Source organism: Dendroctonus ponderosae, unplaced genomic scaffold, assembly GCF_020466585.1.
Source record: "Dendroctonus ponderosae isolate FM_Combo_2020 unplaced genomic scaffold, Dpon_F_20191213v2 Dpon_F_20191213_1, whole genome shotgun sequence".
NCBI lineage: Eukaryota > Metazoa > Arthropoda > Insecta > Coleoptera > Curculionidae > Dendroctonus > Dendroctonus ponderosae.
In genome coordinates, this window is record NW_026017110.1 from 13189802 (window position 1) to 13206762 (window position 16961).

The following is a 16961-nucleotide window of genomic DNA, read 5'->3' on the forward strand; positions in this document are numbered from 1 at the left end:
AAATTATCGCTGTAAGTTTTTTTGAAAATTATCGAATTACCGTTTATTAATACCTTTTTTGCCCTATGGCGTTGCTATGGATGAGTGAAATAATCTCACTAATTCCTACAGTTTATGAGATATTTTGCTCAAATTTTCCAGGTTCCTGGGTGATTTTCCATTAATTTTCTTAATATTTTTTTGCGTCCTTTTGTTGATATTTTTTTGTGAAAGAAATTAATTTCATAATAAATTGAAACATTCGTTACATTTTTGCGTATTTTTATTTGGATTATCTTACAGCCGATAAACCTCAATTATTGTAAATTAAATTAAATAAAAAAAAATAAATTTTAAAATTAACTAGTCAGCCATCCATATTTTAACTTAAACCTGAACTTGAAGTTTTCACAGAAAAATGTGAACAAAAGAACACAAAAAAATATAAAAAGTTCATAGAAAATAATCCAGGAACCCTACATGCACTTGTATTTGTACAAACAACTCAAAAATGCAGAAATCCACGCGAAAACTGCAAGAGATCATAAAATTTTTAAATTGAACAGCAAATTCAAAAATTTGCTCAGTGCGGGTCAGGGACGTACCACAAAAAACTTTCGGGGAAAATGCTTCTAAAAAACATCCTGTAGATTTTCACTACCCGTCTTCTTACTTACAGGAAAAGGGTCTAAATATTAGCCTACGTTAAGACTTTGAGCAAAATATCTCATAAAGTGTACGAATTAAAGAGAAAATACCAACATTTTTTTGAAACTTTAGTACCCTGAATCTCGTTAACCATGGACTTGAGAAAAAAAAACTTAAATGAAAACTCGATTTGTTTTGAGGTCCTCTACACGCCCCTGCTCTGTGTCCATACGGTTGTAAATCACCCTGTATAATGCTTCACCTAAAGCAATATAGCGTGACGATATCCAACTCCAAGTGGGAAATAATTGGAGGCAGGAAGCTCAAGACAGACAAGCATGTAGAGCGATAGAAAAGATTTAGCAGTGGACATAGAGAGGCTGACACAGAATGAAATAGAATATAATATAATGCTTAAAAACACAAATTTATCGACATTTCATGTCTGTACATGTTTACATAAAAGGTAGCTTTTATGTAAATATAAAATATATGTAAATGTACAGTATAATTTATATTTATATTCAATTGTAATATTTCATATGCTTCTGCGTGAAATTTTGTAGGAGAGTAGTGAGCAAACTTAACTATAAACGCAAAACTAGATACTTTTTATACACAATAACGCAACTGCTTCCGCCAGAACATCTTAAGTTTTACATTTTAAGCAATTATTATATTAGGGCTAAATTAGATAAAATAGTATAAAGGCATATTTTTATGGACCGTAATGCTAGTTGTTGAAAGAAATTTGTAGAGGTTGTGGGGATAATCGGTCAATAGATATCTAGCAGCAAAAACTTCTAATTTTCTTGAGCTATTTAGAAATTTTCTGTCATAATAAGTGAGAGCATGTCGGAAGAGGTATATTATTATCCTCTAATAATACATAATAGTAAAGCACAAATTTCTTCTAAATACTTCTGAACTGAAACAGATTTTCGTATTGGTACATAGGAGCATGCACTGATATAAAAAGCGTCTTGGACATTTTTGTCCGGAAAATTTCGTTAAACATAAAACTTTCCCATCAGACCCGAATATTAAAACCGGCAACCAATGTCAGCAATTAAAACCGCTAAGGCCATAAAGAGAATCGTTGTTACATCCGCCAAACTTCCTGGGATAAGTCAATAACAAGCATACGTAAAACTAGTGTAATGAGGGTACGGATTGAAATACAGGTAGGAAACGACTTAATACAATCAAGATAACGACTTTTAAATATATAATTATTCTCAAAAGATAAGAAGTATGTGTGTATGTTATATATTAACATCATCGTATATTATGTAGACATAAAAGTTTTTACAATTTTGCATTTTTTTAAATAAATATTATGTGGTAGTCGTCGGGAAAATAATATAAAAATTTCCTATTACAATTCTTCAAGTTGCGCATTCATTCGTATAAATCATAAGAACATTCTTACTTTTTGAAATGACTGAGTCGCCCATAAATCGCAACTTCTATAATAAATATGTGAGATGCTGTTGAAAAATTTGCTGTAAGATACAAATTGAAAACATTGCTTTAAAATTGATGCCATTTTAATAATAACTGAACAATATATATCATTTTATGATCGTATCTTAAATATTGAATGTTTCTTTGATCCGAAATCCAATTTCTTCCGGCTGCAGTGGCAATAACTGCATTCGAAGTTAATAAGCCGGATATAACAAATTAGATTCAAAATGTTCGGCACAATTTCGATAAGTGGCATTAGTGCCTGGGGAATTACGATAACATTCTCCTGCGATGTTCGAAGCAGTAATATTAAACTTCAAATTTAGAGAGCATGTGTTCATAATCCGTACCTTCAGAAGCGTTAACATTTCAACATTTCTTGTGTAGTTCGGTAAACTAATAATGCGACAGACAATTTGTTCCACCAGCTCAATTAACACGTTCCTACCTAATTTCCTGTACAAATGTAATTTCGACATCGATTGTTAAGAATTGGCACCGATCATCATGTATGCTGTATTGACAAATAAAACAATTTACAAAAAAGAATAAAAATTATACTTTTTTGTCTGACTGTACTGTGCAAGCTCTTATTGAACTGTATCGATATGCCATTGATATTTTTAGATTGCGAGGGAGTAAGATCAGTTTATTTGGAAAATTGCATTCGATATGTTAAATACAGCGGATATTATGAACAAAGCAAAAAATCTAAATTGAAAATTTGTCAGGCTCGAAATCAATCCAAAACAAAAACCTGCCTGAGTGAGTTCAATGATTAATGTTAAATAGCCAGAAGTTTTCAGATCAACTAGGCACGTTTTCAGCCCGCTTTCCAAATAGCGCAATTTTTGCGCAAGCAAAATAGCACTTTTGAAGCTATAAAAGATTTCTGACGCATTTAATATTTATTAATTAGGGACAGACAAACAAAAGTAGATTATAGTGAATTTTATTCATATTATTATTTTTCATATTAAAAATCATATCACTTAACCCGTGCAAAACACCAGAACCGAATTAAACATAGTAGCAAAACACTTTGGCACATTTACTTACAAAAGCAACTACTAAAACACTACTAAAACAGCAACAATACACTGTTGCTATACTTCCACTTTATTACTGGATTTATATTTTGTTACGTGAAACATTGTAAACATAATTTAAGGCAAAAAACCTATATGGGGCAATATTCCATTTCTAAAAAAAAAATATTACCAAAATCTCAATAAACTCAACATAACGGAGGTATATCTTGTAGCTACGACTGGGCCACTGTCACCAAATTAAAATATTTTGATTATAATGCAATGTTTATGGTTTGGGACAATCGACTTACACTTACAACATCGCAGCGATGATGAATTTGCAATTAGAGTTGGCAAATATGTTTAACGCAGAATGCCTAACTGCAACCAAAGCTATGCAGTTTCTAAGACTTCGAAGAGTTTCAATTACAAACTTTAAAATTGCTCGTTGTCCCATATGTCAGAGTCTTCGCCAAAGACGTATTTGGCGTGATATTCAATCGGTTCCAGACTATTCGACGCTATGTATATCCATGCGTAGTTTGAAACAAATCTGGATGTGTCTTGCCAATGTCTTCCAATCAGCATAGTTAGAAACTGTTCTGAAAGTTATTTACGCGCGGTGCAGGAAAGGTAGAAATAAAACTCGCAGAACTTTTCTCGCAAAGTTCCAATATTATTTCCACTACAAAGGAATTTGGTAACTTTTCAGAGAAGCTATTTAAGATCTCAAAGGAATGGTTGGCTACCACTCAGATAGGAACAGGGAACGTTGTTGCATGTGTTTGATTTCAAAGCGCCTTTGGGTCGTGTAGATATGATGTGATGAAGTGCATCACCTCGCAACACTTAGTTAAGTTTATAAAGAATAGCAGACATAATTTTTCAAACTATTTTCTTTGTCTAGGGCAATAATTTTTTGTAACTGAAAAATAACTGAAGATACGTTTTGTTAAATACCTAGCGTGCGGCATTTATTTCTGATGTATAGCAGCAGGTGGTGTTTTCCGCCTGCTGTTCATTCTATTTAGGCCTAATTAATATTTTAACCTAATGTAATATAGGAGTTGCTCAAAAATATATTTGCAACTTACTAAAGCATCTCTAATTATTCGGGTCATAAGAATACTCTCACATTTGTTATAGTGTTTATTCAGGCGTCAAGGCAGCGTTCTTCTACGCAATGTCTACAGAAACATGTGTATTTTCTATAATTACTTTAATGATCACAATAGCTATAACAAGCATTGCGTTTGTTTGGAACTTTTGGAAAGTTTTGTCCCAAAATGTCTCCAGGATCAAACTAATCTTGAAATCTAAGCGGACATCAACAATGTGATAACAACATTACATGCACCTACTCAGATATATTTGCTGGGTTGTTTTTAAATACAGCTCATTTTGGAATATATTCTATTTCCAATAATATCTGAAACAAAACTTTATTAATAGCTTTCAAATACAGGGTCAGTTTTTTTCGATGGCTAGTACACGGATCTTGGAAACTACAGCAGATACGAAAAAGGTTCAAAGGGTAAAGAATTGCAGTTTTGAATTTTGAATGGTCTACTCGAAACAAATTTTGTTTTCTCATGATTTGACAGCTGTCAAGAGATAGTTACAAACACTTAATTATTACAGATTTTTATTAAAGTCTTAGTTCTGTTAATATTAATGTCACAGAAAAACATTAAATAGAAAAGTTTTCGGAAATTGCAATTCAAATAAAATGACATTTTGACAAATTAATTTTAATTTTTGACATATGACATAAATTTGTGTTTTTTTAAATGGCAAGCATATTTGATTATGCCTTAAAAAAAGCATTTTATTACGATTTCAGTGATTTATCACATCGTTAAGACGGCAACTCATTTAAAGTGTGTATTATAAAAATCAAAAAGTACAAATAATAATTAAAATTGAACGATGGAAACCATAACTGTTATTGTAAGGCTTTACAACTGAATAATTTGCTTTTCTAACAAACCCACCATCAATATTTTCAAATTCTCTAACAGCTTCATTAAGTTAATTTAAATTGCCATATTTATTTTTCTAAATTGTGTTTTTACGTCTCAACGATGTCGTATTGGCATTTGTTTCAATACCGTCTACAAAAATTAACAAGTAGCTGATAATCCCTTGGATGTCCCTTTTGGGATATTGATAATTTATAAGGATGAAATCTGTGATTTTAGCATGGCTCCGCTGCAATCTCCCTGGTTTAAATTCGTGGAGACTGGCTTAAAATCGCCAAAACATTAATTTCCGCTGCTTCTATACCAACACCCAAACTGCCGTAGAATTTTGAGAATGCTTTCAAAGACGATTGTTAAAATGCCTATCAAAAGTAGTCAGAGGCTCGTCCAGCATTTTTATCACATCTAGTGTTGGTTTCAATCATGTCGCACTTTTCTTCATTGAAATAATCAATTTTTACAATTAAACTGACTTAAATATCTAAGTAACTTGAACTCAAACTTGAATGGCAAAAAATGGAAAGATGTGGTTATTATTTGTTACTATGGAAACAATGATGTATGGCTTGTACTATTTTCCAAGGCTAACTTCGATCAACTAAATTCAAAAAATAAAAAATCATTCGGAGACACTTTGTTTTAGAAAAAAACTAACGATATGTTATATTACTAATATAAGATAATTACTTAATCGTGATAAAATGCTCTGTTTATTAAAGGCAGAATAGAATATGGTTTTCATTAAAAAACACAACTTCACGTCATATGTCAGAAATGGCATTTAATTTGTTAAAATGAATTCTGCGATTTTATTTGAAATGCAATTTCCTAAATCTTTTCGATTTAAAGATTTTCTGTGAGACTAATATTAGCGAAACTAAAAGTTATTAAAATATTTTCCATAAATCAGTTATTTAAATTTTTGATAGTAAAAAAGTTCTGCTACGATTTTTTGATGAAAGGTCAAAGCGGCAATTATTTTTTGTCATTAGTCAATACATAGTTACAAGTGGATAGCCTTTCTCAATAATAACAATAATTTGTCAAACGTCGTGTCAAGAGATTTGTCGAATCATGTGAAGTGCACATTTTTTGTCTACCCTTTTCTAATCTTTAAAATCGCATTTTACTTTTTGCGATATTTGGCGTGCGAAAAAAGATATGCGAAAAATGAAATTTGGATTACAGGTAAAGTGCAATGCGCAACAAATCAATGCAAGTAATTATCAATAAATCTTCTACTATATTTTCAACAAGCCATGATAATTGAAATGCATACCCGCCTATATTTTATCATTATTTTGTTAGTACTTAATCATCATAAGTATGATACTTATCTTGGCTAACGACTGATCTATACAATTATTCGGAAAGTTTTACGCCAACTCATCTACAAGTTTAGGGCTTATTCACATCCTTAATCTATGTAGATAAATTAACAGACACCCGAATGCCCGACCTCAATTCTACATTAACGCATTGAAAAGCATTAGCTGATCAATTCATTGATATAAGCCCTTCCATTCATTGGCTTGATAGAAATTTTTGAGATATTGATTAGGTATGTGCAAATTCGTACGTTAATTCGAATGTACTAAACTGCAACAAATAATTCTTCATTATTAATTTGTAATGAGCATAATGATAATGAAATGAGAGGTTGTTTATAAAATTTTAATAACCGATCCGTTAAATAAATTATTAGATTTTGTTGTTCGATTTTTGTCATTATGTTGTGCCACGGACAAACAAAAGATCTTTCAAAATTGCCTTTATTGCTCGCACAAACAACAATAAGCTATAAAGCGCTCACTGAATACAATTTAATAATTTACACGTTGGTAGTTCATGAATGAAATTATAATATTAATTTATGCTGCGACCCAAATGCGGGACCATGTGCGGTCATAATGTCTGCAAATATTTTTTTTCTTCGAGGTGGACCAACAATAAAGTTGTTTTGAAATATTATACAAGGTGATTCAAAATTGGCGTCATTCCTCTAGAGGTGTCCTCTGGCGGTATTTTAGGAGAACAGAAAAAATAGTTAAAAAAATTAATTGTTATTAAAAACTGAGAAATTTGTAAGAAACTATATCAAAAAGAAGGCAACAATGTTTTTCAATGTAATCTGCCTAATTAACATTACGGAAATCCCTGTTACTTCGTAATTATTAAAAACTCCGGTAACCATGGAATTATACAGACTGACAATAAGATAGACAAGGATAAACGGTAAAGTCAACAGGATTCGTTGACTATGAAACCTTTTGTATTTTTCGTATTCGGTTAATTAACTCCTACTCAATTTGTACCGGCGTTCAGTAAGCGATTGGTTTAATGTGTCCTTGTGCCGTGTGTATCTTACATATGTGGTTGGAATGTAGCCCTTCCTTGGTATATATTTGCTGCCTGGAAAAGTTTTTGTTGTTGTGCAGCAACCCAGAGGATAATGCAAGACTCCTGGAAGGCTTAGCTGCCATTATGTCCAATCTCTCTGGGTTTTTAACCCAAACATCTATTGTCGTCCACTATCTTCCTGGCGCCACCCTTCAGTATCTCTAACCCTTTGTTGGCGTGAGATCTTACAGCTTCTGTTATAATACTGTGGCATTTGCCGAGAACTAAACGCATATCCGCAAATTCCTGAAAGGTACTTCAAAGTAAGTCGCATTTTAAAACCAGACGACTTGATTTGTTGCGATTCTAATTAAATACAAGACAACTGGAATGAAGTAATAGAAAGTTGAGCGCACATTTTTTGTCTAGTATTTCCTAATGTTTAAAATGGCATATTCCTTTTTGCGACATGTAGCGTTTCAAAAAAAAGTGCAATCTAGCGGCAAAATAAATGTTCAGTATAGGTTAAAAATAAAACGAAAAAAAAATTTCATAAGCTGTAACTTGGAAAATATTCAGATTTCGATTTTTTGTTACATGACCTGCTACCATTATTTTAGTATGTATAATCAACCTTAAAAATTTCCTATCGCAATTTCCAAACACCCTGTATATTTTCACTTTGCGTATAGCAAATTATATTCCCAGCCGACAAAATATCGCTAAAAATGTTTTTAGGTCTTATAAGTCGCGGTTCTTTAGAATTGCTTCCTCAAGTCATAACGTTTCTCTCACATTTGCGGTAAACATTCCCAAGCGCAATTAGATAACGGTCGCACTTTCATTACTCGCTGCGATGCCAGATTTTGTAGCCGTGTTTTGGATTTTTTCCCGAGAGTTAGTTCTTTCGAACTTTTACTCTGTCTTGAGTGCAAACAATGATCAGTTTTGGTTCGTTAATTTCTGCATTCTGCAGTGGCAGGCCCTCTAGCCATTTGGAGAAAGCGATAGGAGGTGGGGTGGGGAAGATTTAGGCTAGTAGCTACAGGATTGGATTTTTAGAAATTAAGGCCGCACTCTTATTGATTTTGGCTTCAATTTCCGATTCTGGGAACAGCAGTAGTTGAAGCAGCTGATTGGAGCCACAATTGGATAAAGTATGTCCGACCTTTTGCCAATTTTTACCCTGCGGAATGTATTTGATTTTGGGAGAATTGTAGGTTCTTTAGGGCTTGATGAGCACTTTAAGGTTTAGTATGTTTGCAATTTGAACAAAGTGGGATTTGGGATTTGGGCAGGGTACCTTGACCATGTTGCTTTGCAAGCTTTGTTGGAGTGCCCAAGCCGGAAAAGTGTGTTTCTTCTGGGGAGATTCCCAGAGCGGTTATTTCCTTATTCGTTTCCTCGATCTCCATGCGGGCATCGAGGCCTTTAATAATGAAAGACAGTTTCCTGTCTTCCTGGGGCGTGTGGGAATAATGCTGTATTTGATTTGTCTTCAGGAGCTGGATTATGGGTTTGCGGGTTAGTGGTTCGGTGGGGAAATGGATATGCCGTTGGGGCATTTTTTGGGCTTGGTATTGGGGGTTGAAGTTTGTTGTGGGATTTGAGGTTGTCTGGGGATTTTCAGCGGGGGAAAATTGGAGGCTTTCTGGGCCTCAATGGATTGTTAGATTTTTTATTGTTTCTGTAGTGGATTCAGTCGAGTGTGTCGTAGAGGTGGGGGTGAAAAAACTGGAGAGCTCCTTTTCGAATGCTTCCAGCCTGGTTCGGAGCAATTAGTTCATTTTAAGGAGTTCTTTGTTATGTTTTTTAGGAACTCGTGCTCTACTTCTTCGTCGGAGTAAGGCGTTTAGCACCTTAACTTTTTGTCTTCTGGGCTCACTGGGTCACTTTCACATGGCGCTTTTATTTTTTCCTGGGTCTTCTGCTCATTCTTCCTCATGACGACTTTAGACTGGGCTTTATCTTGACGATGGGGGCTGTGTCTTGATAGAGACACAGGTGAATTTATTTTTCATTTAGAAATCACGTGATTTCAGGTACGGGGTTCACTAGCCACACACTTTTGACTAGAGGCACTTAGCAGGGCTAGTATATTTCACTCCAAAAAGATATGATTATTAGTATAGTTTCGGACGCTGACAGATTGATGCTCGTGGGTCGACTTTCGAGCACATAATGAATGAATGAGCTGGTTCTTCAACTGATTTAATTATACCGACTTTGCACAGTGGCGTAGCAAGCATAACTCGCGCAGTTTTTGTGTTCCATTATTCAACTTTCGAAAATGTATGCGGGAAACCTGTTACATGTGACTTCACGGCTTATTTGAAAAAAAAGTGTCTGAATAATTTGAGGATCAAAACATAATTTTACAAAATTATTTTCAATTAATACAGCACAATATAAACTTTTTTCTTATTCAAGAATATTTATACTTTATAGGGATCCATAGTTTGCGAGATGTTCAAGTTACCATACCAGCAGTTGCCAGAGTAAAAGACACCATCATCTTACAGTGTAACTACGATTTGGAGAATCAGCTTTTATATACCGTTAAATGGTATAAAGCAGGCAAGGAATTCTACAGGTTTATTCCACGAGAACTTCCACATTCTAAAGTGTTTCCTATGACCGGGGTTCATGTAGACGTGAGTTGGCAAGCAACTTTAATTTCGATTATTCTGCAACAGAATCTATTTTTAAACTTACCTGTATTCTAAAAAAAATCAAAATTTTAAGAAAGAACGGTTTTTCTTGAAAGTTCCTTCTACATTTCAGCTGAATAAAAGCACTTCACGCGAAGTAGTTTTACGGAATGTACAAGTGGAGGTATCGGGAACGTATACGTGTGAAGTTTCTTCAGATGCTCCTGACTTCGATACGAAAATGGATTCTGCTCATATTTTTGTTGTAGGTAAGTAGTAACGGTGTTGAAACTAAATTACTTTGAATAAAATGAAATTAATAAAAAAATTAGTAGTCTCAATAAATATTTCACGAGTTTTAAGGAACCAATTAGCTTCAATTATGATTTGAAAAGAAGAATGATGTACAGGGTGTCGGTCAAATGTTGTCAAAATTTGATCGTAGATTTCTAAGGGGAAAATATGATGATATAACCTAATTTTTTACTTAAGAAGAGCAGAAATTATTAGCCAAAATAGCATTTTCAAATAGTTAACAATATAAAGAATAACTATTGATTTGTAAAACTAAATATTTCATATCGGCATAAAAGAGTAAAATGCGAACTTTAGAAGGGAACATATGATAAATGTTTTCAATCAGTTCTTTGATTAAACTGGAAATTTCATATCTCAAAGTTAATTCTCCATTACACACGAAAACAATTTTTCTAATTGTTCTCACTTTTTTTTATCTGTCTGTAAAAAAAGGCTAACATTTGTTACTTCAGGGTAAGTGAACGGTACAAGGATGCAGTTGGCAACCATTGTATCGCTGCATCGAAGTGCAAAGATATATTCTCCTGGTGTTAAAACTCGGTTTATTTTCAATTTGTTAAAAATGGAAAGAGCGTAGTGCCAATACTACTCGAGTTCGCTATGTTGGGAAAACACATTAGCAGTAGTCGATAAACTTTTTTTTCTACATTCACAACACAACCATTCAGCTGAAATATTTAACCGTTTTCCGATTTCCTATGGATCATGTGGTTAATCCGCATCAGCTTTGCCAAACCACGTCCTTTAATTAAATACCCTAAAAACAAATATTGGCTTTTGATATTTGGCATAAAAATATTTCATGAAATGAAAGGATTGCAGTTTCGTGCAAAAATCGGTAAATGAGTAAACCTTAATTCATCATATTTGCCAAATCATTGATGAACTTTATGAGTAGATTTCCATTTATTCTGGTTTAATGAAATTTTAAATTGTCACTCGCCAAACGTTTCATTCCAAACTCGTCACTGTTACTACAATGACTTTCAGTTCTAACAAAATTTACGGTTTGTAATAAAAAATTTCCAAAAGTACAAATGGATGACTCTTAAGGTTTTGCAAGGTTTGTGGTGTCTTGTCAGTAAATCACTTAGAAAATAAATGTACCGTCGTCATATCTGGTAATCTAGGCCGTCAGTCCAAATCAGCTCGGAAATTGATGTCCTAAACTCTGCATCGCATTGTGTCCTTAAATAAGCTGAATAAAGTGGCGACTAAATCAGTCGCTTTTAAGTCTCAAAATACCATACATTCATATACAGGCGTAATAATAAATTAGAACTTAAAATGCAAGTGAGTGAAAATCCGTAAGCTGTTTTATGTTTCTAATTATGGATTGTCCGTGAAATATATTTAGTAACTTTCCTTACAGATTATCCATTCGAAGATCCTTTATTAGCTATAGACAAAAACCTAGTCGATATAGGGGACTATATTAAAGCAAATTGTTCAACTTTTCCTTCATACCCAGCGGCAAACATCAGCTGGTACTTGAATGGAATGAAGGTAAAGTTTACTGCCATTCGAAGTGCTACTTTATCAGTTAAACCTTATCGAAGTTTTCTGTATAGGTCAGGCACAACTTTTTGGAGAGATTTGAAAGCAATCCTGAGTTTGCACCGAGTAAACGAAACTACTACTCAACATCATCTGGGGTGGAATTAATAGTTACGGATGATACCTTCCGGGTAATTATTCACTTGAATTGGTTTTATTTCTTTCCTTATTTTTCCCAATTATTAACTTTGCTAAGCATTTTGTATTTTTCATTTTGCAGGACGGAAAAGCAATCTTGAGCTGTGTCGCCACATTGTTTAAGATCTACAGAGGGGAAAGAAAACACACGTTTGAGGAAGGCCATGCAAAACCTAGACCGTCCTCTGTCTTGAGTCCTTTGGATGTTAGATCAGGTATGGCATTTTGTACCGTGCATTTCTTACTCAATTGCGCAACATGTAGAAATTTGGTTTGCAAATGTTTCGTTTTATTATCAGATTTTTATATAACACTACATTTTACTGACTTGGTAGTGAACCATTTCCTAATCGCGCTTTCCAGATATGCAAGATTTTACTTCTACCCACGCTAATTCCAATTTTCTTATATGAAAAACTTGAGCTCGTGTAAAATTTAAGTTTTAGATGGCTAAATACCGTTTCAGCCGCTATGGAGAAAAATGATATGGTAGGTCGCCTGTAATTTTCATTGAGTTTGTGTGTAAATATATTTTGTGATTAACCCTGCATATAATTTCCTTATTTTTAATAATCATAACATCGATATAACTATTTGGTGTTATTGAAAGCATAATATTGGAAAGCATACTACCAGACTGATATCAGGGATTATTTAGTAATTATGTAATTTTTTTGTTTTTGTTTGTTTACTTCAGCTAAAAACGAGCCTTAAAGTATGAGCGCAGAAGAGTCTCTTAAACTTGATAAAGACAGATATTTTATGCTGTGACCGACAGCTCAAATCATAATTAAGTCAATATTCCAAACTAGAGTTTTTTAAATACGAAATTGTTTATTTGAATTTTATCAATTTGATTCAAATAGTTGAAATTTGGCAATATGAAAGTTTACGTAGTTAGCCACGATTCCAAGTAAAAATTGATTTAAATCATAAGTCGAATACGTATTTTGAATAACTAAATATTCAACAAAATGAAAATCATTCAAAGTAGTAAGTTCTAAGCCGGACACGTTGTAGACCAACTTGTTTGCACATTAAAGATAAAACTGCCTTAATGTATATGAACTGTAAATTAATATAGTTTATAGGCCGTAGTAGACATTTAGATGCTAACCTTGGTTTCCTTCGATGCTGTTAAATCAATAGAAACCATGCTAATACGCTTCCTCTATTTTGTCAACCCTATTTTACTAAAACAAGGAAAGATACAAATTAGCCCGTAATGCCAACTCATGCAAAGGCAACAGTTGCCGCAATTTATCTTTGCAGGTGAGGCGAAAGGATTATTATAAAACGAATTATTCTTAGTATCTTTAATCATTTGTAAAACCATGAAACGTGTAGTTTCTGTAGTTTGCATCCATACTAGCAATTGCTATACAGTGATAGTCGTTGCATAGTTATACTGGTTTCTTTAATTATTTGCTACAAATTTCCGTTTTTGTTTAAAAATTTTCTTTGTTCAATTTTCGATATAATTAGATTTTCTTATTGTAAAACAGGGCAGGTAGACGATTTAAGAATCAAACAGCTTCAAACGAGTTGCTACCGCATGCACCGCTAGCTGAAATGTTTTGTCTTAATTATTTCTTTATTACAGGTAGCCGAAGACTGGGAATATGCCAAATCGGCTATGCATTACCTCTTCTCCTAGTGCATGTGCATCGATAAAACTAAATTTATTCGCGTTAATAGCAAAATACGGAATAACAGGGACTTTTGTATTGATGATTTCTTTATCTAAGGTGAAATGGAATGGGGCAAGTAGTTTTCCCCATTAGCCGCTTCGAGAATTCAATAATTTTCTAAGAACTAATACTAAAATATTTAAAAAGTCGCTGTCAGACATGGTGGATAGAACTAATTAAACTTATTTTCCAAACCCACTTGGCGTAATATTTATGTCTTAGTTAGACGAAAAGTTAAACAAAACAGCAAATAGCACAAGCATAATCAAATGGGAATACTTTACAGACATTTCTTATGTTATTTCATATTTTTCATTATTTAATAATCAAGCAATGGAGTTTATTAAAATTATATTGAGTTGACAAACGTAAAAACATCTAAAACCGAAATTGCCTGTTCATTGTCAACATGTTGTAACATTAGTAACATGTTGCATTAGTTTTGCGAGTAAAAGCTGTTTGCAACGTCTTTGAACAACATTATTTCCATACACCATGCTCATATTAATCAATGCATATTTGATATGAAAGTTAAATATCATTGGCACATTTAATTTATATTTATATCGAAATCATCAGCACTCCATCTCTCTTTGTCTCAAGATCAAAACAATCGAAACATGTACATACAGATGTATATATCTAGTACGAATAAATGAAACAAGCTGGTAATAACTAAGTTAATGCAGTTCGTGTTGGCAACGGATAAATATTTTCGAGAATTCTTCTTTTGCAATATTAAATAAAGCTTTATTTCACTTTCGTTGAAACTCAATCATTGACATTTACCTCCCACACCTGATTTACAAAATCATTATACGGATCTACACAGGATAATATTAGTCACGTTTTTCGTATACGATATTTGTTATGAACACATCTGGCAGATCATAGGTTTACAATTTATAACGAAAAATCACTACTCCTAATACATATTTTCAAATCCAACAGACGTTTTTCGTTAAATTGATATTTGGCGCTTTCAATTATTTTATCTACAACTATTATATAATGTCTACGATTTGGCACTCTTTAAAATGCCATAATGATGCTTATTACCGCACTAGCGCGATAATAAATCTGTCGATCGTTGTTAAAGTTGTGTCTTCAAGTTGCATATTTTAAAACAAGTTCAAGCGATGATCTGCCATCTGATATTGAGAATAAATAAATGGCAAGTGGATTTTGATCGGTAGCAGAAATGGTGCAGTGAGCGAAAGATACACACACAAAGAACATCGAGAACCAAAAGGATGAGTCGTCTGCAAACTGTCTTCCTAAAAATCACTAAGATCTGATATCACACAAATGTCTGACGATCTGAACAAAATGGATATTTTCCTTAAAGTTGTAATTTGTATTTGTTACCGAGAAAACTTCAAATAATTTACATTACATGGATTGATCGACAATTTTACATGGATCAGTTGAAATTGAAGCGAACCGTTTGATTCCATTATGTTCATCGCTTGCGTAAAATGAAAATCAGTTAATAAAGCTGTCAGAACTAAAATATATCATTTTGGTTATTAAGATTTATTACTCGTTCATTATTTTTTGAACCGTCTGAGTAAATGAAGATGTATGGGCTTTTTGAAATTGCAATCAAATGTGTAATACATTTAGAACCCTAAGGATAAGTCGATGTACAATGTACTGGGTGATTCGTTTATTATAACCACTATGAAACTATGCAAGTGCCGAAACTTTTTGCTTAAGTCAACTGCAAAAAATAATTTTCTCCTATTTAAACATCACAGACGATAGGTAATTTAAAATGTAATACAAATACTCAATACGGTAAAGCAGCAAGCTATACCATGCCTGAGCGGTGGCACTAAAAATAAAATAAAATAAAAATAATCAAGCCGTGATTAAATCGATATCTTCTAGAACTGATTACGCATATCATAGACAAATACTTTATTTGTAATATTCCACAAGATCTGAGGTGGTTCTACATATCTAACTAAGCCTTTGTCACACATGGTTGAAAGTTGGTAGAAAATACTTAGATTTCAAATCCACAATTTGAAACAGCCTAAGGAGCTGTAATGTGTAAGAAATGTAAAGGAAACAATTAACAGAACACCTTAAAATGTAAATCACTTGCGTTCCCAATCTGTATGTATAGGTGGCACAGGATATAAACGACTCATCCGATACCTATAATATGATAATAATTTCATAAACTGTTAGAAAATCAATTGTATTCATGATGTTCATTGGTTTGGAACTAACTAGACGTGTATGTTAAATGTAAATACTGTTAATAAAAACAATTCAATTGAATAGAGTTTCTCGATTTATCATTTTCCTTACATATCAAGTAGTTGAAAAATGCAAGAAGATGAAATTTTCAATAGAAACCCGACAGGGTGTGAGCCAGATGGAATAAAATGTCAGGTAAGTCATTATTTTGTCTTTAAAGTATTTTTTCTGTAAAATAACATTATATTGACACTGAAAACAGGAGCATATTTACAATACTTAATAAAAGAAGAAACTACTGGGTGATAATTTAAAAATGTACCATGGGTACATCTGAGCAACAAAAAGGCAAAATTCCTAGAAATCGATCGTACAAACAGTAGGTCAAGCCAAATTTGTGCACCAGGTAAACTACTGCAGTCAACCCTCTAGCTCATAGCCACTCTTATAATGATTTACACAAATAAAAATCCAAATTGATAAGTTTCTTTAAAACTTATCGATATATTTTAACTAAATTGCATTGGCAATAAAATAGTTTCCATAAATTTTACAAGTAAGATGCGTACCTGCCCGCAACCAAAATTGAAAAGGAAAAACATAGCACGCCACTGTATTTTTTATTTATTATAATTCTTTTTCAAATTCCCTGTTGCATTCCAAATAAAAAATATATCCTGATTTTTTTGCTACGGCAAGCGGTTAATATTCTTAACTAAGATATGTGGTAGGTGAGTTGGGAACCATCGCGCAATGGTCCCAGCTTATGGGCAATGCGGTTATGGGGTTTTAGCGTTAATATGAAATTTAAAAAGTAATATTTTCTTTTCGAAATCAACTTGTTAAATAGATACATGTTAATATTTTGGAATACAAATTTACTGTTCGTTATGTTAAAATGAAGAGTAAACTTGATAAATCGAAATATCATGTGCCACTTTTCAA

General features: G+C 33.0%; 1 protein-coding gene across 1 annotated transcript in view; it reads left to right on the top strand.

The window, feature by feature from the left end:
• Positions 1 to 16102, top strand: part of LOC109535532 — a 38431-nt gene extending 22329 nt beyond the window's left edge. Inside the window, exons 2-7 of the mRNA XM_048660487.1 lie at positions 9899 to 10104; positions 10235 to 10370; positions 11792 to 11925; positions 11991 to 12107; positions 12197 to 12329; positions 13718 to 16102. Of these exons, the coding sequence (XP_048516444.1) occupies positions 9899 to 10104; positions 10235 to 10370; positions 11792 to 11925; positions 11991 to 12107; positions 12197 to 12329; positions 13718 to 13788 (797 nt within the window). The 3' untranslated portion in view covers positions 13789 to 16102. The remainder of the gene's footprint in view (positions 1 to 9898; positions 10105 to 10234; positions 10371 to 11791; positions 11926 to 11990; positions 12108 to 12196; positions 12330 to 13717) is intronic.
• The last annotated feature ends 859 nt before the right edge of the window (positions 16103 to 16961 follow it).